Raw genomic sequence first — 22,615 nt, 5'->3', positions numbered from 1 at the left:
AAAACACTCCCCCGACACAAGTGACTAGGGTGTGGCAGGAGTGGAACTAGCAGGCCAGGACAGCTCCCGCACATGGTCTTGCTCCCCACCTTCTTCAAGCCTGGGCAGAAACTAACAGTGAGGTCATTCCTCGCCCAGGGCCCAAGGGGCGTGATCCGCTTTGGGACCCAGGGTTCAGACTTGACTTCTTTCTCCTTCATTTCCTCCCCTGTGACCTGGCACCTCTGCTTAATCCTGGAGGGATCAGAAGAGCCTTCAGTGGAGACTAGCAGTTCTTCTGTCTCTGAGGATGGAGAAGAGCATCCTTTGGGGGTTAAAAGAATGCCCCCACCTGTTTTCAGGCTTCTGTTGAGCAGTCCCTCTGGGGTGGAGTCGCTGCTTATACCCATCAGTGGAGTTCTTCATATATGATAGAAGCCCCCATTGAAACTTGTTTTCAAGCGCATCAACAACCAGTGCTTTCTCTTTTCCATTCTCTCTTGCCCAGCCCTCCCTACCCCTATATTCCGGTGATTCCCTGGGATGCCAAGTGTTTTCACTCCTCCCTACCTCCACACAGTCTGTTCCTCTGCCTGAGATGCTCTCCCTCCGATGACTGACTTCTCACTGCTCTACCGGTCACCAACTTTGTGGCTTTGGGGCAGACTACTAAAGCACTGAACACCTCAGTCACCTAGTCTATAAAATAGAGCTAATAGTACTACCTACCACAGAGTGGTAGAGAATTCAACGGTACACGTACAAAATTTAGGGCAGTGCCTGGCTATTGTTCTCACTTCCTGTGACATGCCTGTCCCAGCACAAGCTGTAAGCATTCACTGTTTGCAGACTCCTTCCTTCACGCTTCCTTAATAACCAACAGACGGCTTTATCGCAGAACTTATCACAGCACACTGTAACTATTTCTTTATTTCCCTGCTTCACTGACTAGAAAGAATTCCCCCAAGAGCAAAGATGTCTTGTGAACTTTGTACTTTCTCAGCTCCTAGCTCAATGGCTGGTCTTCAGCAGCTGACCTCAGTAGGCACTTAATAAATGCTTTGGGAATGGATCTTGAAGGTATCTCCATTCTTTCACAGAGTCCCCTTACTTTTTAGGGTTTAGGGATTTTTTTCCTACTTCCCTCTCAGATTCAAAGCAGATGACACATGGAAAGATTTTTCACTTTATTTACCTGTAAAAAAAACCTCACCCACACCACAAACACCACACACCCACACACACACACACACACACACACAGGTAGACCTAAGATCACTGTGGTAGTCCCCAGACTCAAGGGCCTCAGTCCATACACCCCTCAGCAAGCCCACTGTCAGGGTCTATGACAGCACCAAAGGGGCAGGGGCAGCATCCCCGGCTGGAGAAAGATCTTGCTGGGGGCTTCCCCTGCAGGGTCCGTGTGCCTTCACCCTGTCTCACATTAGGGCATTCACAGCAGAGTGGCCTGTTCAGGGTGGAAGATGGGCTGTCGATAGGCTGGTAGCCGAGACCTAGCGGCATCTCGGCGCCGGCGGAAGGCCAGGAATTCCTCCCGAAGGGCAGCACAGCGGGCCTCAGGGCCAGGAGCATGGGCAGCACTCAGGAGGCAGCCCTCCTCTGGAGTCTTCACACCTGCAAAACGAAGGACAAAAGGAAGATGTCTTAAGGTCCCCTGGGTGAACTCTTGGGGTTCACCAGTACCACGAAGCTCTCTAGGGCCTGCCAGTGCAGAGGAGGTCAGAGGAGAGGCGGTCAGAGGAGAGGGCCTGGCTGGGAACAGGCTGAGTCCTAAGGCTGGGGGTGTAGGACAGTGAGGCCAGGGGTGCCTGCCTTTCTGGAAGGCTCTCACACCTAGCTCTGGCTCAGCTTCAAGTCGGGATCGAGGGCCAGCCAAGCCCAAGTGCAGAGTTTCCAGCAACTCCATGTCCCCTGGGAATTCTGAGTCCCACTCATAGTTCTCATCCACAGATGTGTTCCTCCTGTGAAATGAGACAAGTGTGTGGTGTGGGTGGAGGAATAGAGGGCAGCCGGAAAAGCCTGAACTGGTGACCCCAAGCTGAGGGTGGGCCACGGCTTTCCTCTGAAGATCCCTGGCCCTCAGCAAAAGCTTCCAAAAGGAGACAGGCTCTCCTGGTCCCAAGGTGGGAATGGAGCCAGGAAGGCAGAGGGCATGGGAGAGGGGTGGGGAGAATCTGTACAAGGCAGGCAGGGCTCGGCCGGGACTGCCCTCACCTCTTGCTGACCGTCACCACATGCTCCCTTCGGGGCCACCTCTCAGGGCCACTGGCCCAGCTGCTGGTGTCTCCAGGAGCGGGGCTGAGGTAGCTGCCTCCTGCAGAGGGGGCGGTGGAGGGGGGCCGGAGGAAGGAGGCGCTGCCCCGCCCACTGCTCTGGCTTGTGAGGCTGCCCCGAGGGGCAGCAGGGAGGAGGCTTGGCAGCAGCCGTTCCCTCAGCGTCCAGTCAACCAGGGCTGTGTACGGGGGCTCTGGGGCGGCCCCGACCCCGACCATGGCCCCAGGAAGCGCTGCCCTGGGGGACTCAGAGTGGCAGTCCAGGGGCTGGAGGTTAGATGAGGTGGGGCAGGGCCGGGTATCCATGTAATCTGGGGGTGGAGCAGGCCGGGGTTCCTCCAAGGGGAGCCAGTCCCCATCTACGTTCATCTCCCTGAAGAAGGGCAGGCTCAGGTACTGGAGCAGGGGCCCTGGACCTGGCAGAGGACTGGGTGGGGCCGGTCGAGGGGGCCCCACAGGGCTGATGTCTGCAATGCAGAGGGGCTGGGGCATCCCACTGGGGCTGCTGCTGCTGCAGTCATAGGACCTGGCCTGACGCCGAGCTGGGGTCAGAGGCTCAGACTGCTCAAGGCCTGACTTTTCTCGGGAGGTCCCCACCTGGGGTCCCATCACAAAGCGCCCATCTGGTCCCCGGCAAATGGGCTCCAGGGGTAAGGGCCCCCGGCTAGGTGGAGGATCCAGAGGGGGGCTGGGGGGTCCAACGGGTTCCCCCCAGAGCAGACTCTGGCGCAGGCTGGGGACTGGGGAACCCTGGAGCTTCAGCTTCGCCACGCTGTCAGGACTGCCCGAGCCCGGAGCAGAGCTGGGGAAGGACAGGAGATCAGGGTCTGTGGTAGGGGGCCAGTCCCCCTCCCAGGAGCCAGCGTCAGGCCTTGAGAGGTTTGATGCAGAACAGAGCAGGGCTAGGGAGAGCAAGGGAGAGAAGGACCCACATGGTGGAGGGGTGGAGGGAAGGCACAGGCGACGGGGGGGCCGGCCCCGGGCTGAGGCCTCTGCACTTCCATCCTCACCTCCCTCTCACTCTGTTCCACCCCTCCTGCCCCTCCCCACGGTGCAGAAAAGGAAGGTGCTCACAGAAGGCAGAAGAGAGCCAAGGAAGCGGAGGCACTTACTGGGGAGCTGACTTTCCGGCGGGAGAGAAGATAAGAGGTGGATCTGTAAGAGTAAGAGGCCAAGAGGTGACAGAAAAACCAAGCCCCACCAGGGCCCAGGGCGCAGACCTCACTCAACACCAGACGCCAACCCCGTCTGCCCGGGAAAGTGGGGAGCAGGGGAACACACCTGGCCCTTGCAGGGGGTTGGAATTTCTCCGAGGAGGTGCTTACAGAGGGCGGGGCCACAAGTGACCTACCTTGGCGGAGGCGTTTGCGGCGGCGACGGGCAGCTCGGCGCCGGTTCATGAGGCAGGCGGCCAGGATGCTCACGAGCACGGCCACGCCCAGAAAGCAGACCCCGCCCACCACGCCGGCCAGCACGGGCTGGGGCAGCAGGCCTGGCAGCTGCGTGCGCGAGGGGTAAACCTCCAGGCCTGGGCAAGGGGACACGAGGGAGGGTCGGTGTCTATGGACACAAGGGGATCCGGGCCCCCCAGTCCCCAGGGCTCTGCCCTGCTCCCGGGTTCTCACCAGAAGTGGAGACGTTGGCTGTGTTGCTGGGATCACTGACATAGCTACCGGAGAAGGCCACGAGGCGGAATTCGTAGAGAACGTCCTGGGGATCGGGGTCCAAGGAGGGGGTCAAGGCTCAGCACTGCCCGCCCCAAGCCCATTTGGAAAGACTTTGCAGTTGGAAGGTACGGGTGAAGTAGAAAGCCAAGCGGAGTTGAGGATGGTCAAATCAGGGTGAGCCCAGGTTTGGGGAGTGTAGCAGGGGACTGGAGGGCCACTGGCAGGACACCCCCCGCCCCTGTGCCCACCCGCCACACCTACCTTGATAAGTCCTGGCACCACCAGCTGCATTTCAGTGCCTGCCACGGCCCGATCCAACACCTCCCAGCCCTGGGAGCCCTGCCGTCCCTCCAGGATGTAGCCATCCAGCCTCTTAGGGACCAGTTCCGGGGGATCCCAGTGCAGGAGTACCCCCCGCGGCGTCCTCACTGCCACCAGCCCTCGTGGAGGGGACAGGGGAGGCGACATCTCTGTCGGGGGAGGACTGGGGGCAGCTGGTGTGGTAGGAAGCCCTGAAGGGGACACAGAGGCATGTAAAGATTGCATTCCCAGTGCCCCTCCCCTGCTGCTCCACATCCCCTGGAAATGGAAGTGTTCCCCATGGACTGCAGCTCACCAGGCTCCTCTGTCCCTGGAATTCTCCAGGCAAGAATACTGGAGTGGGTTGCCATTTCCTTCTCCAGGGTATCCTCCCAACCCAGGGATCGAACCTGGTCTTCCACATTGCAGGTGGATTCTTTACCATCTGAGCCACCAGGGAAGTCCTTCCACAAACCCCTGGTGCCCAGCTATTCTCCCAGAGCCCCTAAAGTCAAGTCTGGATCATCTTCCACAAACCCTTCTGGCCACTCCCACCCAGCCCGCCCGCATCTGGACTTGCCCCGCAGCCCTTCCCCATCCTTGTCTGCGGCTCTGGGTAAGAGCTCTCTCACCTTCAGGGGCAGACAAGACAATCTCGCTGAAGGGCCCGCTCCCCAGCTTGTTCTGAGCGAGGACACTGAACTGGTACTGTGTGTGGGGCTGCAGGCCAGGCACGAGGAGGAAGGCCGCGCCCACGGGCACTGCCAGGGACACCCAGTCGTGGTGGGCTCGGTCAGGACGCTTTGCCCTGGAGGAAAGGGGGTGGGGGGGGGGGGGCATTTCATGCACTCGGAAGAGGAGGAAGGTTGGAGTCCAGAGAGCTGACCTCTCCTGTCTCCTCAACCACCCCAGGTCTCAGGACCTGCGCCTTGAGCCCCTGAGATTCTCTGAAAATCGGACAGCTGAGTCAGGGCAGGGCTGGCACAGAGAAGTGGGAGAAAGAGTCAGGGGAGCCAGAAGGAATCCGGGTGAGGGGGAAGAGGGACGGCAGGGGCAGGTCACTCACAGTGGGGTGTACCAGACACTGAATCTCTGCAGATAGCCGCCGTCAAAGCCAGGCTCCCAGGAGACGTTGGCACCCTTGGGCAAAGGTGCCACGGACACATTGGTGACAACGTGCGGACTGGTGCCTGGGTGGGGGGAGTGGAGGGATGATGGTCCGGGTCCCGAGGGAGGGCGAATTCAGGGGATCCAAGCCTTCCGCTCACCACCCATCATCCCAGGGGCTCCCCGCCTAAGATCCCCATGGGGGCCCCCAAAACGATTCTTTCCCCTGCGTTTTCCCCACACGGCTGCCTCAAGCCTGCTCCTCAGCCACTAACCCAGCACGTAGACATTCGTGGAGGCGGCCACTCGGGCCACAGCATTGCTGGCCGTGCACTCCCAGCGTCCGTGGGCCTCCTTGGTCAGTGGTCGCAGGATGAGGCTACTGTTGCTGTCCACCTGGGCCTGGCCCTGCAGCCCCCGGCCCACCTACAGAAGCACTGGTCAGCCCTGAGGACACACGCAGCCACCCCTCACCAAGGGCGCCACTCAGCTCTCCGGGCAGCTCCGCTTTCCTCCCCACCCAGCCCTCTCTTCCTCACCTCCTCCCCACCGCCCCTCTCCCCCCAAACATCCAGAGGCACAGAGAGGCAGGGGCGTGGCGAGTGTGAAAACAGGTGTGCATACAGGTGGAGTGGGGTCAGGAGCCTTACCTTGGCCCAAGAGATAGTAGGCGAAGGGTCTCCCCGGGCAGAGCAGGGGATAAGGAGTTCTCGCCCTACTTCTTGGAAATATTCTTCTTTGGGACGTTCTAGAAAGGCTGGGGGAGCCTGCAACCCACATCTGGCATTGGGTGGGGCCCTCTCACACTGCCGTCTAAGGATCATTCCTCCCCTTCTCTGGGGCCCCCATCTGTCTCCATCTCTCAGTGTCTCTCTAGCTCGTCTCTGTTCCCAGCAAGGGGGCTGGAAGGACATTGTGGGAGAGACCAGGGCTGGTGGGCAGAGGCCTCTCTGAAGATGTACAAACCTCTAGAGAATACCCTTCACCCTCCCCTTTGCTTCCTACTCTCTTCACTCCAGAGAGGGAGGCAGCCTGTTAAAGGGCTGGGGCGGGCAGGGTACCTTCCTCCACTGTGGCATCTGACGGCTGCCGCCACCATGGCAAACACATGTGGAAGCCCCGCTCCCCACGTGTCTGTCCCACCCACCTCCGTCAGCCTGGTGTCAGTACCAGCCTTGCATCTTCAGCCACCTGACCTGCTGCCGCTACCCACCCAAACCCCACCCCAAGCCGCACCTTGAGCAGAACACGGGTGACTGGGGAGGGCCCTGCAGTGCCAAGACTGTTGTAGGGGGTGCAGGAGTATTCTCCCAGTGCATCCTCGTTCCCCAGGGCGATGATCAGGGAGCCTTCTGGGCCCTGGGACCAGCCGGGGAACTGGAAGCAAGAGGAGATGACAGCCAGAAAGAGAAGCTCAGCTGAGGCCAGACCAGAGATGGAGAGAAGCAGTGGACGGGAGAGACCCATGTCTACACAGAGGCTGCCACAACCTACCCCTAGGCTGGGCCTCTCTCTGAATTCCACCCTTCCATTTTCTTTCCTGCAGAGAGGCCACTACCAGTGGGTGTGAAGGCAGCCTGTATGATAGTGTTAGGGCTGTGAGCAATGGAGTTTGTCAGAGGAATGGAGTCTGACTCGATTCCTCCAGGGGAGGAACTCCAGGGGAGCCACTTGCAGGGAATCTGGTGTGAATGGCACCCCGTGGGGTTGAGTCGTGTGAGGTTCTCTGCCTGCTGTCTTCCTAGCCCTCCACGATTACATTCCCTATCTTACACCCCACCTCAGCTCTTCTTCCTGGCTTCCCTAGTACAGTTAAAGGCGAACATCTGACTCCTTACTCTGTCTCACGCCCCACCTCTGTCCTCCTGGGAAGGCCTTTTGTTCCATCCATCTTCACTTCTTCCTCTAACTCAGGCCTCATAACCTCTCCCCCACACTCTCATTTCAGCAGCCTCTGCACCACAAATGTCCACTCTCTTCCCCTTCATTTCTCTGACAAACTCAATTGCTCACAGCCCTGACGCTATCATATAAGCGTTCCTGGTGGCTCAGCGGTAAAAAATCTGCGGGTTTGATCCCTGGATGGGGAAGGTCCCCTGGAGGAGGGCATAGCAACCCACTCCAGAATTCTTGCCTGGAGGATTCCATGGACAGAGGAGCCTGGTGGGCTACAGTCCATAGAGTTGGACATGATTGAAGCATGGGAGCACGCTCGCATGGACACGCTGATGCTATCACACCATTGCTCAAGCAATTTCACTGGTTCCAAATGCCTTTTGACTTTTTTTTTAACCTTTGGAAAAATTTATTGAGTACTACTACAGTTGCAGAAGCCCTGGGGTGACTAGGATTAAAAGATGCAATACTAACCCACAAGGAATTTATTGTCTCTGCAGACAAACAAAAAATCTCAATCACCTTGGAATGAGGTAATATTAACTTGGCATCCATATTCCTCCTTTTGGTCCCAAACCTGTCTTTCCAGATTCTCTGCATCAGTCATGTCCCCACAGGAATTGTGGATCCCACCCAGCTGGAGGACTCATTATGCCATAAACGCACTATACTGTTTCCTGCCTCTGGGCCCTGGTTTCTGCATGGAATGTCTCTCTGCCCTTCAAGGCCATCATTAGCATCCCAGAAGCTGTTGCTGATCTGTCCTCAACCAGCCCTAAGAGGAAGGTGCTCGCTGCCTCCTGCCTCGCTAGCCTTCCAGCAGAGTGTCCATGTGGCCATGCTACCCCCTCGAGGCATGGATGTCTCTTTGCTCCGGTTCCCTACCAGTCACCCCTCACAGCACCTGATAACAATGGATGTCCTTAGTACTTTCCCAAGTTGTCCCACCCTCCCCTGCTTCCCCCGTGTCTCAGGACTGCATCTCTGTTCTTGCCCCGCAGACAGGTTCACCTGTACCATTTCTCTAGGTTCCATACATATGTGTGGATATACAGTACTTGTTTCTCTCTCAAACAGATGGCTAGTAGGAACCTGCGCTAAAGCACAGGGAACTCAGCTCGGTGCTCTGTGATGACCTAGAAGGGTGGGATGGGGGGGTGGGGTTCGAGGGAAGCTCCAGTGGGAGGGGATATATGTATATATAGAGCTGATTCACTTTGTTGTACGGCAGAAACCAACACATTACAATGTGATTATACTCCAATTAAAAAAAAAAGAGGTGTATGTTCTCCAGTCACTGAATGAATCAAATGCTACCCCAGCTGTCCTGACTAGAATAACCCCAAGCTAAGCCCTCTCTCCCCTGCCCCAGGCTTGTACCTTGTCCAGCTGCAGGGCCTGCCCATCCTTGGTCCAGCTGACAAAGAGCAGTGGGGGGTTGGCACGAACGGGGCATCGGATCACCCCCCGCATGCCCACGGGCAAGGGCGTCTCAGGAGGCATGGCGGTCACCTGCGCTGGGTCTGGAGGAAGCAGTGGCAAGTTGTAGGGGAGGAGCTGGGCCTGGCCCAAGGAAGTGAAGCAGTCTGTCCAGGGAGCTGGGTGGGGCTTACAGAGCACAGTGAGGTAGGCAGAGGCGGAGGGCGAGCGCGGGAGGCCATTGCTGGGCACACAGGTGTAGCGGCCGGCATCATCAGGCTGGGCGGCCTGCAGCCGCAAGCTGCCGTCCACCAGGATCCGCACTCGGGGCTGCAGGCGGCTGCAGTATGGCACGGGGGCAGAGGGGTCCAGGCCTTGCTCAGCCAAGGGGCTCCTCAGACTGCCCACCAGTCCCCACCCCCACCCCACCTCACCACACCCCACCACACCCCACCTCACCACACCCTACCACACCCTGAGCCCCACCTAATGTGGAAGACATTGGTGCTGTCCTGGAACCAGCTGTAGGTGAGGTTAGCAGGGTATGCCTCAGCCCGGCAGGCCAGGGAAACATCCTGGGAGGCATTGACCGTGCTGTTCTTGGGGGGCACCACGATGACTGGGGGTCCTGGGAAGGGGGAAGCACAGGGGAAAGAGGGGCCTCAGCCCAGTTTCCCAGGAACCCTGAGGTCACTTCCGCCTTTCTCCCCAGTCTGCCCTCCAGAATACAGGGCTGGTTGCTACAGGGCCTCAGGAATGGAAACAGGCCCTAACCCTTTTATTTAATACAAGTGCCTCCTCTGCTGCAGCTAGCTCGCTTTCCTACCAGGGACAGCCACATTCAGCCAGTTTCCATGTATGTGTGTGTGTGTGTGTGTGTGTGTTCAGGGGGCGGCAGAATCGGTTTTAATCCTCTGCTCACCCTTTACACCATGACCTTTTCCACCCCCCATCTATCTACACCATCTACATCACCTCTGTGTCTCCTACCCTAATCCAGGTACCCAATACCTTAACCCAGAAGGCTGCAGCAATCCCTGACCCCATTCACGGCCATTCATGCAAAAACGTCTCTGCCCGCCCACTGTGGCCACAGAACACTTCTGCTCAAGAATCCACAGCAGCTCCCGGCTCCCAGCACATTCAGCTCAAACTTCCTGACCCAGCCCTGCGGGCCCTTGTGACCCCACCTGGCCAGCCATCTTTTCACACATCAAGCCTTCCATACTCCTTCAGGTCAGTATGGGAGCTCACTGGGCCCATGCCAGGCAGCCTTGAATGCTCTTCCCCGAGAGCCTGACTAGGCCACAGAGGCCCCGCCAAGCCATCTCGTGACTCCACTTCTGTCTCTCTTGTCCAGGCTCCCACTGCAGGAGTGGTCAGGCATAAGCGGTAATGATACCAGCTGGACTGCAAAACACCTACAGGCACGCCAGGTGTGACTGACCTGACCTGCACCGTCTCATTTAATCCTCGTAGGAGCCTTTTGTGCTAGAAATTATTGTCTTCACTTCATCGATGAAGACATGGAGGCTCAGAGGCAGACAGATTGTAAGGCGACTTGCCCCCGATCAGTGGGAAGGCAAATTCACATCAGGCCTTCCCGACGCCAGACTTCACCCGGCACCACTGCTCAGCACTGCCTCCCCGACAGCACCCAGGACAGCAGGGCTTCACCTCTGCATCTCATTCCCCAGGTCGATAGGGGGCTCTATGAAGGCAGAGTCTACTTTTCAGCTTTCCTTCTGAAGGGAAGGGCTTGACCACAAATTCCTGTGCTCGGCTGAACCTAAGTCTTGCCACAATCCTGAGAGGCAGAAAGGAACTTCTCTGTATAGATGAGGAAGCTAGGGGTCAAGGGGGTTCCATGGCTCATAGTCTGACACCAGCACCCATGCCCTTCCCGCTGTACCACATTGCTAGGCACTAAGTATCTCCACTCACTGATTCTTTTACAGGCAAGATGCTGGTTTTAGAGGCACTGGGAGCTCCCTCCCTCTCCAGGGCCCCTGCCTCAGGCCCAAGCCCGCCCCCCAAGCTGTGTGCATCCCCAGCCACAGGCCAGTCCTCTCACGCGTACGTCCAGTTTCCCGGCCCTCCCCCGAGACGGCACCTAGCACCAGCAGCTGGGTGGCGTGGGTGGTGCTGCCCTCAGTGCTGGAGGCTTGGCAGGTGTAGACCCCGGCGCTGCTCCGCTCCACCCTCCGGATCCGCAGCGTTCCGTTCAGCACCTAGAGTAGGAGTCAGTGATGGGGGACCCAGGCATCTCCTCGCCCACAGCGGGCCGCAGACCGCCCCCCCCCCTGCACTTCCGAGGCCAGCCAGCAGAGGGAGGCAGCAGGCCAGGCTCGGAGAAGCCCGGGCCAAGCCCCTCCTCTGGCGGGTCTCCCAGCCTGGCCTCACCCCCTCTGTCCTGCTGTCTGTTCCCAGGCCATCAGCTGCCCCACACTGTCCAGCCGCAGGACTCACCTGCACTTGACTCTGGCCCTGGCCGAGGTCCTGTCCTCGGAGCTTCCAAGTCACCCGGGGTTGGGGGTTGCCTTGGGCCACACACCGCAGGGTGACCGGCTCCAGTTCCCGCACTTCCAGCACCTGGGGAGGCGTCTCCAGGAACTGAGGGGGCGCTGTGAGGAGAGAGGCATCGGAGGATGCAGGGGGGGCCACCAGCCCGAAGAGCTGCATCCCAGGACCAGAGAGACAGATCAGGGCTGCAGCCCGCGGCTCATCAGCCTGACCACCTTCAGGGGAATCCCCAGCCCTCGGCCACGCTGCCTGCGGCACCCAGGGCCCAGTGAGGACGCACCGGCCCATCCCTGCACCAGCCTGCAGAGCTGGCAAGGGAGCGGCGCGCAGGATGGGTGTTCAGAGCTGGGAGACAGCTAGGTGCCCTCCAGAGTCGGGAGGCCTGGGTTCTAGTCTCTGCCACTCATCAGTGGCACACCCAGTTTCCTCCTCTATGAAATGGGAGTAATTACGACCTCCTTCCTTCTTAGGGTTGAGACAGAATACATGAGGTACTGGGTTAAAAGGGGTTTTTGATAAAACAAAATATTGTATATATGTGAGCACTGTTTCACTCGGGGCTCAATTAGCCCTTATCCCCTATCCATTATGCTCCCCTGGGCAGGGAAGCAGGAGCAGGGAAGAGAGAGGAAGTTCCCAGCAGAGCCACGGAGGCTGACCGGTTTCAGATGTGAAGAATGGAAAAGGCAGGAGTGGGGCGGGCAGGGTAGGATGTAAACAAGGGGTGTCAGCAGAGTGGGGCTGACTCTCCTGCCCTCCCCCTCCCACCCGCCTCCCCCCTCCACCAGCGGCCCCCAGCTTCCTACAGTTGACGGTGAGATGCACCCAGGAGCCGTTGGCAGAGTCGTCCCCGGGGCTGTGCTGGTCTAGGAAGAGCACGCGGCACTCGTACCAGCCCTGGTCTTCAACCCGGAGCCCCTCGATCTGGAGAGATGCCCCCTTCTGAAGCCGGACACGCCCTGAGGAAACAGCCCTGGATCAAGGGTGCTGAAGGGACCGCACGGGAGCCCTAAGCCCCTGATCACACTGGTCATTCTCAGACATGAAGAACAGGCTCAGCCTCTCCCAGTCACCCTGCTAGAGTGGGGTCCAGAGAGGCACAGATGGGGTTGGGGTCACAGAGGGCAGATCCCTCCCTTCAGCCCCTCGGGTCATTCCGGTCTTTCAGCAGCTGGGACCCAGCTTAAACAAAGAGAAACCAAAGCGGCAGCAGGTGGACAAGGCACCGCGCTGAATGACACCCAGCTTCCTGGGCTTTTGGGGAAGGGGCTTAGAGAATCAGCACTTAGTTTCCTCTGGATTCATACAGAATCTACCCATCCTTCAGCTCTTTTTGTAAGGGACTTCTGGGAGTGCTCCTGCCAGAGGACTCTGTCCCCGGAAGCCACAGCAGTGTTTGGGGCCCGAGCAGGGATCCAGACCTCGCCTACCAAAGCCCCTAATCCGCCAGGGTTATTATCAGCGGCCTAAGCGCCTTAGGGTGGCCAGAGTCCAGCCCAGCCAGGCAGCAAGGTCAGCAGCCTCTTCACCCCATCCCCTCACGCTCCAGGGCATCCAGGCTGGGGCCGACAGACTTCATAGAGCTCCACAATGCACCCAGCCCCAGGGCAAGCAGACAGCGCCCTCCCACCCTCAGCATTCTCTCCTGGCAGAGTCCTGCACCACTGACAGCCTCGTGGGTCCCTGGCAGTGCAGCCCCGTGAGCAAGGCACACACTGGAGCCAGAGAGACCTAGCGTCCAGCTCTGGTATATACCCTCTTGGCTACACCACTTAAACCTCTCTCTCAACATCTGCTTCTTCATCTACAAAATGAGAGAGAGAAAAAAAATCCAAGTGGGGTAGATGGAAGGCAGGCAGCACGATGCTTAAATAAAATGGCTGAACAATGAATGAGCTCAAGATTTGAAATTGGCTCCATCCTTCACCTGACGACATGCCATCTACCCCTTCTCCCCTGTGTCAGTGAATAGCGCCATCACACATGTCCAGAAACCTGGTGTCATCTTCTTTACTCTCACATCAGCTTGTTCAGTAAACCTTTCAGATTCTACCTCCTAAATACTGTTTCCCTCTCTATCACCTTCACTTCAGTTTAGTCCCATATGCAGAGTACATCATGAGAAACGCTGGGCAGGAGGAAGCACAAGCTGGAATCAAGGTTGCCGGGAAAAATATCAATAACCTCAGATATGCAGATGACACCACCCTCATGGCAGAAAGTGAAGAACTAAAGAGCCTCTTGATGAAAGTGAAAGAGGAGAGTGAAAAAGTTGGCTTAAAGGTCAACATTCAGAAGACTAAGATCATGGCATCTGGTCCGATCACTTCATGGCAAATAGATGGGGAAACAGTGGCTGACTTTATTTTGCGGGGCTCCAAAATCACTGCAGATGGTGATTGCAGCCATGAAATTAAAAGATGCTTACTCCTTGGAAGGAAAGTTATGACCAACCTAGATGGCATATTAAGAAGCAGAGGCATTACTTGGTCAACAAAGGTCCGTCTATTCAAGGCTATGGTTTTTCCAGTAGTCATATATGGATGTGAGAGCTGGACTATAAGGAAAGCTGAGCACAGAAGAATTGATGCTTTTGAACTGTGGTGTTGAAGAAGACTCTTGAGAGTCCCTTGGACTCCAAGGAGATCCAACCAGTCCATCCTAAAAGAGATCAGTCCTGGGTATTCATTGGAAGGACTGATGTTGAAGCTGAAACTCCAATATTTTGGCCATGTGATGCAAAGAGCTGACTCATTTGAAAAGACCCTGATGTTGGGAAAGATTGAAGGCAGGAGGAGAAGGGGACGACAGAGGATGAGATGGTTGGATGGCATCACAGACTCAATGGACATGAGTTTGGGTAAACTCTGGGAGTTGGTGATGGACAGGGAGGTCACAAAGAGTCAGACACAACTGAGCGACTGAACTGAACTGAACTGATTGCATCTCTCACCTGGGTTATGCCAACAACCCACAAAGAGGTCCCACTGCCTCCATGTTCATCAGCGGCCCACCCCACCTTGACTTTTGATAAGGACAAATAACATTTTCTAAATATTCTGGGTTATGCAAAACAGATGAAACCAGACTGTGCTTTTACTTAGCCCTTCCTAGTACCAGACCATCTGAAGCTGTTGGTGCACTCACCCCCTCTAACCTGCTTACTTTCTGCCTCTAGGGTCATCTTTCTAAAATAGAATCAAAACCTGGGGGGCCCTGAAGCCACCGGGGAATGAGAGAAGTATCAGGCAGAGGCTGGCTCCGGGATCTTAGGCAAGGGCCCTTTTTCTTCCAAGAACAAGGTGCAGGGGTGGGGATTCTCCAGAAAGGGTGGAGCTGCTTAAAGGGCTGGGTGCCTAAATCCCCACCTAGATAAGCCTGGGTCTCTCAGGTAAACAATGAACATGATCCCACCCTTCCTCCCACCAGTGGAATTCCTCAGGAACCCTAACCTGCCAGGCCATGGAACCCCGCAGACCCCACTGCGCCCTCTTCTAAGTCCCATGCGATGGTAACTTTTCATTATAGTGATCTTCAAGTGCCACAAAGAAGGAAGAAGATGGAAGGAAAATCGAGTTTGGGATATCAGGCAATGTCATACTTAATCCTCTCAAGAATTCCATTAAAGGAACTGATGTTAAGCTTCTTTCCAAAATCACATGGCTATTCTGCCATACAGGCAGGCCTGCTTTCTCATGATGCAGTATACTCTCCACTGCACACTGGTCTGAGGACCCAGTGATGGTCAGGGCACTCATCCCTGAGCTTAGCCAGTATATTCTCACTCGGGGTGTGTTGGTAACAGCTCCAAATGTGCGTTGATCAGACTACTCAGTAAAGCACGCCGTATGTCCTAACTTCTCTGTGAGGTATGGATGGCTAGACTGGAAGTGTCACAGAAGAACAGGAAGCTAGCCAGCAACAGGTGTTCCTGTGCCCTCCTGAGTCCTGGGTCCCCCTTCCGGAGGCCCACCCTCTACCTACAGTAGAGACAAAGTGAGTGTCTTCAGACCTCTCCACACGCAGCGGTATGTAGATGAAGGAAGAGACACAGTCCCCACTCTTGCAAGCTCTCCAAAGGCAGAGAAACCACACTCATGTACAAATGCAAGTTCACACACACAGAAGTCCAAGAAACAAAGAAGCAAGAAGTGGACAGAAGGTTTCCAGGAAGAGGCGAGTCTGCAGAGAGTGAGAGTTACATCGTTAGTCGCTCAGTCCTGTCCGACTCTTTGCAACCCCATGGACTGCAGCCCACCAGGCTCTTCTGTCCATGGGATTCTCCAGGTAAGAACACTGGAATGGGTAGCCATGCCCTACTCCAGGGGATCTTCCCAACCCAGAGATCAAACCTGAGTCTCCTGCACTGCAGGCGGATTCCTTACCGTCTCAGCCACCGGGGAAGCCCAGGGGATGCAAGGATAAAAGGTGGTGAGGGGAGAGGACTCGAGGGAGCGGGGCTCTTCTAAATGGAGGATGAGAAAACGGATTTCTTTTTTGGCTGCTCATCAAGTGAGATTTTAGTTCCCTGACCAGGGATCTAACCTGTGCTCCCTGCACTGGAAGCATGGAGTCTCAACCACTGGACCACTAGGGAAGTCCTTGAGATAACTGATTTTTATCAAACTCAGGACAGAGAGAAAACTCGTGTCCCTTCTGCCATGGGGGGTATCTTGAATCTCTCAAGAAATACAGCAGGAAAGTCACAGACCAAAAGCTGGTCCCATGAATTGGAAGAGCTAATCTAAGATCCACCCCCCCAGGAAAGCTGGTATAGAGGAAGTGGACCTCTTTTCTCTTCACACCTAGGGTTTCACACCATGCAGGCGCTGTCTGGGGTTCTTTACACACAGCAGCTAATTTCATTCTAGGATTTAGTCCTGGTTTGTTTTATACTGTTTTTACTACTTTTGCACTAGTCCATAAATCCAGTCTCCTCAGCTAGATGATTCTAAAGTCATCAAAGATAGGAAGCCTTTCCTTCAGTGTAATCCCTGAAGGCTCCAAACAGTCTCTCTCGTGGTTCCTCCCACATTCTAGGCCACGGGCCTCACACAGTCCCAGGCCATCTCCCCTTCGTTTGCCCAGAGGGTTTATGACAGGACAGCATTGTCCTTAGCAACCTCCACCTCCCGTTGCCTAGCAACTGCAGTTCGGAGTCCCCTGCACAAAGGCTGAGAGGCCCAACCACACTGGGAGGCAGTAAAAGGGTTAATGGGTACAGGGGCCTCTCCCCGGGGCCCTGACTCCCCAGACTAGCTCTGCCTGACCAGAAGCTTCAGACCCAGGGGAGGGGTGGGCATGAAGGGCAGGGGTAGGAAGAAAGCCCCTGAGGTTACTGCTCACAGCCCGTGCAGCTCAGAGGAGCAGCACAGAGACAAAAAGAAAACCCACAGGAGAGTTGCTACCTTCCAGACAAGGGGGTGGAGGGAGGGCAGGAAGGAGAGTTGCACATCAACACCCCCAACTCCCCCACTCCCACCCCCACCCAGAGGAGGTCCAGGAAAAGCCGCCCCGTACCCTGCCCTCAGTGGGGCAGCGGTCTGCATCCGTGAGCCTCAGCCCAGCGTGAGCCTCAGCCCAGCCCCTCCCCAGCCCAGCCGGCAGAGGCCAGGAGCATGGGGTGGGGGGGGGGGGGGGGCCGGTCATTGTCTCTCCACTGGTCCTAAGTGCGCCCCACTTTCATCAGTTTTCCCAAGCGGTTCCCCCCAGGCTTGTGCAGACACATACACTCCCACCAGGCTGTTTGCCAACAGCTGCCCCCAGTTTGAAAATAAACCCTTCCCTCTGCACCACCTGCCTGAGCCTCCTCCCCTCTCTGCTCAGCCTGCCCCGCGATGACAGCTCAGCCAATCCTGTGGCTTCTCCCAGGATTCAAACGAAAGAGGGAAGAGGGAGGGGGTCCCCCTGCCCCCATTGACGCTGCCCAGGTGGCCTTTCCTGGGCTTCCCCTATGAGGAGGCAGCCAGACTCTCTCACCAGCCCAGGTTCTCGCACACTCTGCCCTCAGAGACCCGCCCTAAACCACTCAGATTAAGGCTCCCCGGAGATTAGGAGGAAGCTGAGCCTTTTCAGGGAGCAGCTGGGGCGCAGAAGAAGGCCCCCAGGGAGGCCTATACACTATTTTAAGTCCATGTTGGAGCCAGCTGAAGCAGGGACCCAGCCCAGCCCCATCTGTTTGCTGATCTTTCGGGGAGCCTGGTTCCCTCCAGCCCTGCTGTGCATGAGGTCTGCTGGACTCAGAATCAGACGCAATGGAGAAGCAGACAGATCGGAGACCCCCCTGACCCTGCTGCCCCATCAGTCCACTCCCTAGAAACCTAGAACCCCCAAACCAGCATTTAAGAAAGTAGGAGAGGAGGAGGGCAAGGGAGTGAGAAGATAGCAGAGCCAGGGGCCAGGAGAGGGCCAAGTAGGGGCAGACCAGAGAGGACTGAGCCTGGGAGGCTCATGATGAGCTCTAGAAAGAGGGATTAGGGAATTAGGATGGACACTTGGAACAGGGCTGCAGGATCTCCTTTGGAACAGGCCATGTGGAGTTCTAAACAGACCGTGTGTGTGTGTGTGTGTGTGTGTGTGTGTGTGTGTGTGTGTGTGTAAATGAATGAGTCCTTCAGTGAATGAACATTGCTTGGGAGCAGAGCCATGCTTGTTATGGAGCATTCAGGCAGGGAAACTGGAGATGAGGTTGGGGCAGGGACAGAGCTGTTAAGAAGAGGACTTGTTCCCACTCTACCCAGCCCACCTTTGTTGGAGACACCTCCCGACCTCTCAGCGGAGGACAAGTCTTACCCACGTAATCAGGGTCGATGCGGGGAGAGTAGAGGCCAAACTGGATGAAGATGGGAAGCAGGAATCCAAAGCGCAGCCACTCGATGACATGCAGAGGGGGCCGGCCAGCCGGGGGCAGCAGGTCACAGCCCAGCACCGCGCTCTCCCCGGCCCGGCCCACCACCGAGACCACCTCAGGCTTCCCTCGACCTGCAGGGCGGGCAGACGGGGGGGCATGAGGACACAGCAGGGACCCAGAATCAGGACTGGGAGGGGAGACACCCTCTCTATCTCGGTGGGCTCCCCAGGCCTCAGTGAAGGGGTTGAGGGAATCTTTGATGTTGGCAGAACCCGAGCTGCTCCTCCCCTCCTCTGACCTCACAGAGAACCCCAGGGGGACCCCCCTACCCCGAGGTCAACAGGGGGTTCTGGAGCCCAGGGAGTCCGGCTCACCGTCAGCCCCCTGGCTGATGATCAGGCTGAGGATGGCCAGACCGAGGCACCAAACCATAGCCCAGCTGCCTGCTTGCCCGGCCCCTCCTCTCCACAGGGGCCCAGATGGAGGGGCCCGGGGACGTGCAGAGCCCAGCAAGCCCCTCAGTCCTTCTGATCAGGTCACAGGGATCAGCGCTCACTCTTCTGGACAGTTAGGGCTTGGATCACGTCACACCTGAGGAAGCCGTTCTCTGGAGCACCACCAGATCTAGATGCAAAATGCAACGCAACATGCAAAGTGGGCCAATGTTGGAAAGCAGAAGAACCGCTCCCCCCTCCCAGAGTTAGAGAAAAGCCGGAGGTGAGCAAAGGTAGAGAAAGGGAAGAGGAGCGCAGATGAGTGGAGGAAGGGTGAGGGAGTGCTGGTGTGGGGAGACCAGACAGGTAAGGACCTGTGGGAAGCAGAGGACTGGAAAGATCTTAGGAAAAGCAGAGGAATTCTGGGGATACCCTGTTTACTCAGGCTCTTGGAAATGTGCGCCACGAGGGAACTGGGGTTCCTCTGTAGTTGGAAAAGGACTTGTCAGTTAAGTATGGGAGACACAGAGCCCCCATGGCCCAGCTTCCTCTCTGTCCTCTTTCCTTAGCCGTGATGCTAATAAGGCAGTAGAGAGCAAGGTAGAACCAGTATTATGGCCTCCACATATAAGGACAATGAGGATCTCAGAGAACCCTGCTCAGGTGTACACAGTCAGTCAAAGGCAAAGTTGGGTTGAAAACCCCCAGAAAGTGCCCACACAGATCCTTGCCTCATTTCTGCAGCCTCTGTGAACCCTGCAAGCTGGGAATCCTGTACCTCTTTCTCCACTCAACCTTCCCAGTATTGCTTTAGCCGTGAATGCGTCAGACACTTGAGAGAGGAGCTCCCTCTCCCTCTGCTGGTATGGGGGGCCCAGGCAGCATTCTCCAGGTCTGGGCAAGTCCCGGGGCTTGTGGGCTGGCGCCTGGTGCCACTTCCTCTTCCTGATGCTGCCAAGGCAGCCCTCCGTCTTGCCAGACACCATGACCCAAGTTCCTCCCATTTTCTCTCCCTCCGGCATCCTGGGGGTCCAAGGTTTGCCAGGCTTTCCCTTCCCCAACCCCAGAGGCATGGCCCATGTGAAGCTAAAAAAGCCCAAGAGTCCCTAGGGTGTACAAAGTGAGCCTTGGAGCCTGGAGGGGAGGAGGTCCTGACAACCCCAGGGCCTGAGCACCTAGGGAAGTCACAGTGGGGTGGTGCTGCCTTGGACCTGGTGGACCCAAGTGGACTCTGCTCTATGGGCCTCCACCCCGCTCCTGGCCTCACAGGTCAAGACCGGCTATAAAACCTCCCCCATGTCCCCCATCCTGATCCCTGCCTCTACTGAGTGGCCCTGCACCTCTAACTCCTGATAACTCACCAGCAAGCATCCCCCTGGCTTCCCACTGCCCCCAGTTCTCCCAAACGTCACAGACACATCTTTTTCTAAATGCATAAGAACTCCCAGTTCCCTCCTGGCTCAGTGTTCTGAAAACCCTAGCAAACCCAGGTTTGCCCAGAATTCCTCTGTTTTTCCTAAGAGCTTTCCAACTCTTCTGCCGCCACTACGTCTTCACCTGATCTCCCCACCCAGCACTGTCTCATTCTCCCATCCCAGTTATCCCCACTTCTTACAACCTTCCCCACCCTCCCCCCTCCACAATTCCCATTCTTTGCACCTGATCTCCAATTGCACCAGGTCCTCCGTGCTTCAAGGAACTCCCGGTCTCCCCCAGAATCGCCACCCACCCACTTCTCCCATCCTCTCCTCCCTGGAATTTCCCTCCCTGGAATTCTCCTGCCTCGGCCCACAATACACTTCTGATACCCCGCCCTCAATTCTCTTCTCCCTTGCCGTCTCCGGACCCCTGGAACTCCTCCTTGCGTCTGGAACCCACCAAGAACGAACCCCGCCCCCCCCACCTCCACACACACATACAGTACTTCCGAACTCCCCCAGTTCCGCGGAGTCCCCATCCACCCACCAAGAATTCCACTTCACTCCCCAGAACTCCCCTAGTTCTGCTCCCCAAAGAATTCCACAATTCCCCCGCTTCCTCCTGTCCCCCATAACTCCCGCACTGTTCATCCCCTCGCGGGCACCCCCATTCCATTGCCCCCAGATCACCCCCGCCCTCACCTGCTCCGCACCGCTCGGCCTCACTCTTCCAGCTACACAATAGGGGGCGGACCCGCCTCCCCGCCTCGGATGCCCCGAGCGCCTCCCGTCGCCCTGGAGACCGCCAATCCCCCCTCCCGCGGCGGCCAATTGGAGCTAGCAGAAGGCGAGGCGAGGCGGGCGCGACCCCCGAGCGGCCTGGGAGTTGTAGTTTCGGAAGAGCAGGGCTCGGTGGCACGTGGGCCCGGGTCGCCCCCTGGTGGAGCTCGATACAACGAAGCGTGGAAAGACGGATCGGTCGGCCGCTTCCCGCTGCAAGCTTGAGAGGCTAAGCGGGTCAAGGCCCGGGCTCCAGGGGTCGCAGGAGCTGACCCGTAGCTGGTTCTTTGCACACTCTGCTTCCTGTGTAAGCCACCTTTAGATGTTCTCCCTTCGCCTAACGGGCTTAACCGCAGATGCGGCAGCTAGGGTTGAAACCCGAGCCTGAGGGGCAGAAGCACCAGGCAGTGAGCAGGACTCCCCGCCCTCCTCCCAGGGGATCCACCCCGCCCCTCTGATCTCCTCCCCCATCCCCATCGCCACCTCCACCTCCACACATTCTTCTCTGGCCGGACTGGAAATACCTGTCTGCACTGGCGAGCTCCCAAATCTTGCCCAGGCGCCTCCCACTGTGTGCGGAGGGGAAGGCAGCGCTCCCAGACTGAGGTTGCCAAGTCAGATCCCAGCACCAACCACCCAGAGAAACGGGTCCGGAGGGAAAGAGAGGAGGAATGAAATCAGTGATCACTTCCTGATCCCCTGCAGGGAGCCAGATCCTGGACTACATGCTTCAGGACTCCTATGTAACCTGTACGGAAACTCTGTAAAGTAGGTAAAACTCCGTGTGACTAATAAGAAAACTGAGGTTCTACAGGGTTCAGTAACCTGCCCAAGAGCACAGAGCAGAGCTGGAGTGAAACCCAGCCCAGGCTCCATCAAACCCACCCACCTTGGGGACTTCAAACTCAGGCAGAAACACATCTTCCATGTCAGCCTCGCAGCCTTCTCTGCTTCCTCAACTTGGTGCAGTCTTGGGCATGCAGGGTCATGACTCCTTCCCTACCAGAAATCTGAAATTTAAAGGTGCTTGCTCCTTGGAAGAAAAGCTATGACCAACCTAGACAGCGTGAAAGCAGAGTTATCACTTTGCCGGCAAAGGTCTGGATAGTCCAAGTTATGGTTTTTCCAGTAGTCATCTACAGATGTGAGAGTTGGACCATGAAGAAGGTTGAGCGCCAAAGAATTGACGCTTTCTACCTGCTGTGTTGGAGAAGACTCTTGAGAGTCCCTTGGACTGCAAAGAGATCAAACCAGTCAATCGTAAAGGAAATCAGTCCTGACTATTCACTGGAAAGACTGATGCTGAAGCTGAAGCTCCACCTGATGTGAAGAGCTAATTCACTGGAAAAGACCCTGATGCTGGGAAAGATTGAAGGCAGGAGGAGAAGCGGGTAACAGAGGACGAGATAGTTGGATGGAGTCACTGTCCCAGTGGACATGAGTTTGAGCAAACTCTGGGAGATGGTGAAGGACAGGGAAGCCTGGTGTGCTGCAGTCCATGGGGTTGCAAAGAGTTGGACACGACTGAGCAACTAAACAACAAAAGCCTGTCCTGGTGCTCCCCTGGAAGCCTTCCCTAAAAGCAGCATGCTAATCTCACCCCAGTCTGAACTCCTGCCTCCCATAGAGTGCACCAGACATTTGATTCCCAGTCGTACCCTCGGCACCAAGAAGACCCAATAGGATGGGTCTGACCACAGCTCACACCAGTATCCCTTCCACATCCTCCCTTTCTGACTACATTCTGGGCCAAGAAGCTTACCACCCCTTGTAGTAATTCATTCCATCTTCAGGGACTTGACTGCTGGAAAGTTCTACAGGTGTAAAGATCTAGGTGCTTTTCGCCACCTGAGATGAAAATGTGGGAAGGGAGTGAAGGAGGGGAGCAGGCAAGAGCAATGGAATGATTTCTCTCACTATCCCTCCAGCAAAGTCAAACTGGCAGCTT

General features: G+C 56.8%; 1 protein-coding gene across 3 annotated transcripts; it reads right to left on the bottom strand.

Annotated features, from left to right (window-relative positions):
* Positions 1–1,165: 1,165 nt before the first annotated feature.
* On the bottom strand, positions 1,166–21,212 carry IGSF9 (immunoglobulin superfamily member 9). 3 transcript variants are annotated; one of them, XM_061120411.1, is made up of 21 exons: positions 21,192–21,212; positions 18,410–18,659; positions 17,978–18,166; positions 11,992–12,144; positions 11,132–11,286; positions 10,776–10,893; positions 9,149–9,290; positions 8,857–9,002; positions 8,624–8,766; positions 6,584–6,724; positions 5,998–6,114; positions 5,623–5,773; positions 5,307–5,430; positions 4,873–5,048; positions 4,203–4,452; positions 3,899–3,999; positions 3,625–3,801; positions 3,386–3,428; positions 2,215–3,075; positions 1,834–1,961; positions 1,166–1,614 (listed from the first exon to the last, which is right to left on the bottom strand). In XM_061120411.1, the coding sequence occupies exons 2-21, from the start codon at positions 18,465–18,467 to the stop codon at positions 1,433–1,435; spliced, it is 3,555 nt and encodes a 1,184-aa protein (XP_060976394.1). In that variant the 5' UTR covers positions 18,468–18,659; positions 21,192–21,212; the 3' UTR covers positions 1,166–1,432. The 3 variants fall into 3 exon arrangements, with proteins under 3 accessions (XP_060976394.1, XP_060976393.1, XP_060976395.1); XM_061120410.1 differs by lacking the exon at positions 21,192–21,212 and adding an exon at positions 20,590–21,081; XM_061120412.1 differs by lacking the exon at positions 21,192–21,212 and adding an exon at positions 20,590–21,080 and having other exon boundaries at positions 3,899–3,983; positions 4,202–4,452.
* Between the last annotated feature and the right edge of the window lie 1,403 nt (positions 21,213–22,615).

The sequence above is a fragment of the Dama dama genome, chromosome 20 (genome assembly GCF_033118175.1).
Source record: "Dama dama isolate Ldn47 chromosome 20, ASM3311817v1, whole genome shotgun sequence".
In the NCBI taxonomy this organism is placed as follows: Eukaryota; Metazoa; Chordata; class Mammalia; order Artiodactyla; family Cervidae; genus Dama; species Dama dama.
The sequence above is the reverse complement of the archived record's forward strand: the minus strand, read 5'-3'. Positions and strand labels throughout refer to the sequence as shown.

Coding starts and splice junctions, on each gene's coding strand:
- IGSF9 (XM_061120411.1), bottom strand. CDS start 18,467: ATGGTTTGGTGCCTCGGTCTGGCCATCCTCAGCCTGATCATCAGCCAG. Junction 5,049..5,306: donor AGTGTCTGGTACACCCCACT/GTGAGTGACCTG, acceptor CCTTTCCTCCAG/GGCAAAGCGTCCTGACCGAG. Junction 4,000..4,202: donor GTGGTGCCAGGACTTATCAA/GGTAGGTGTGGC, acceptor GACCCCCTCCTT/GGACCCCGATCCCCAGGACG.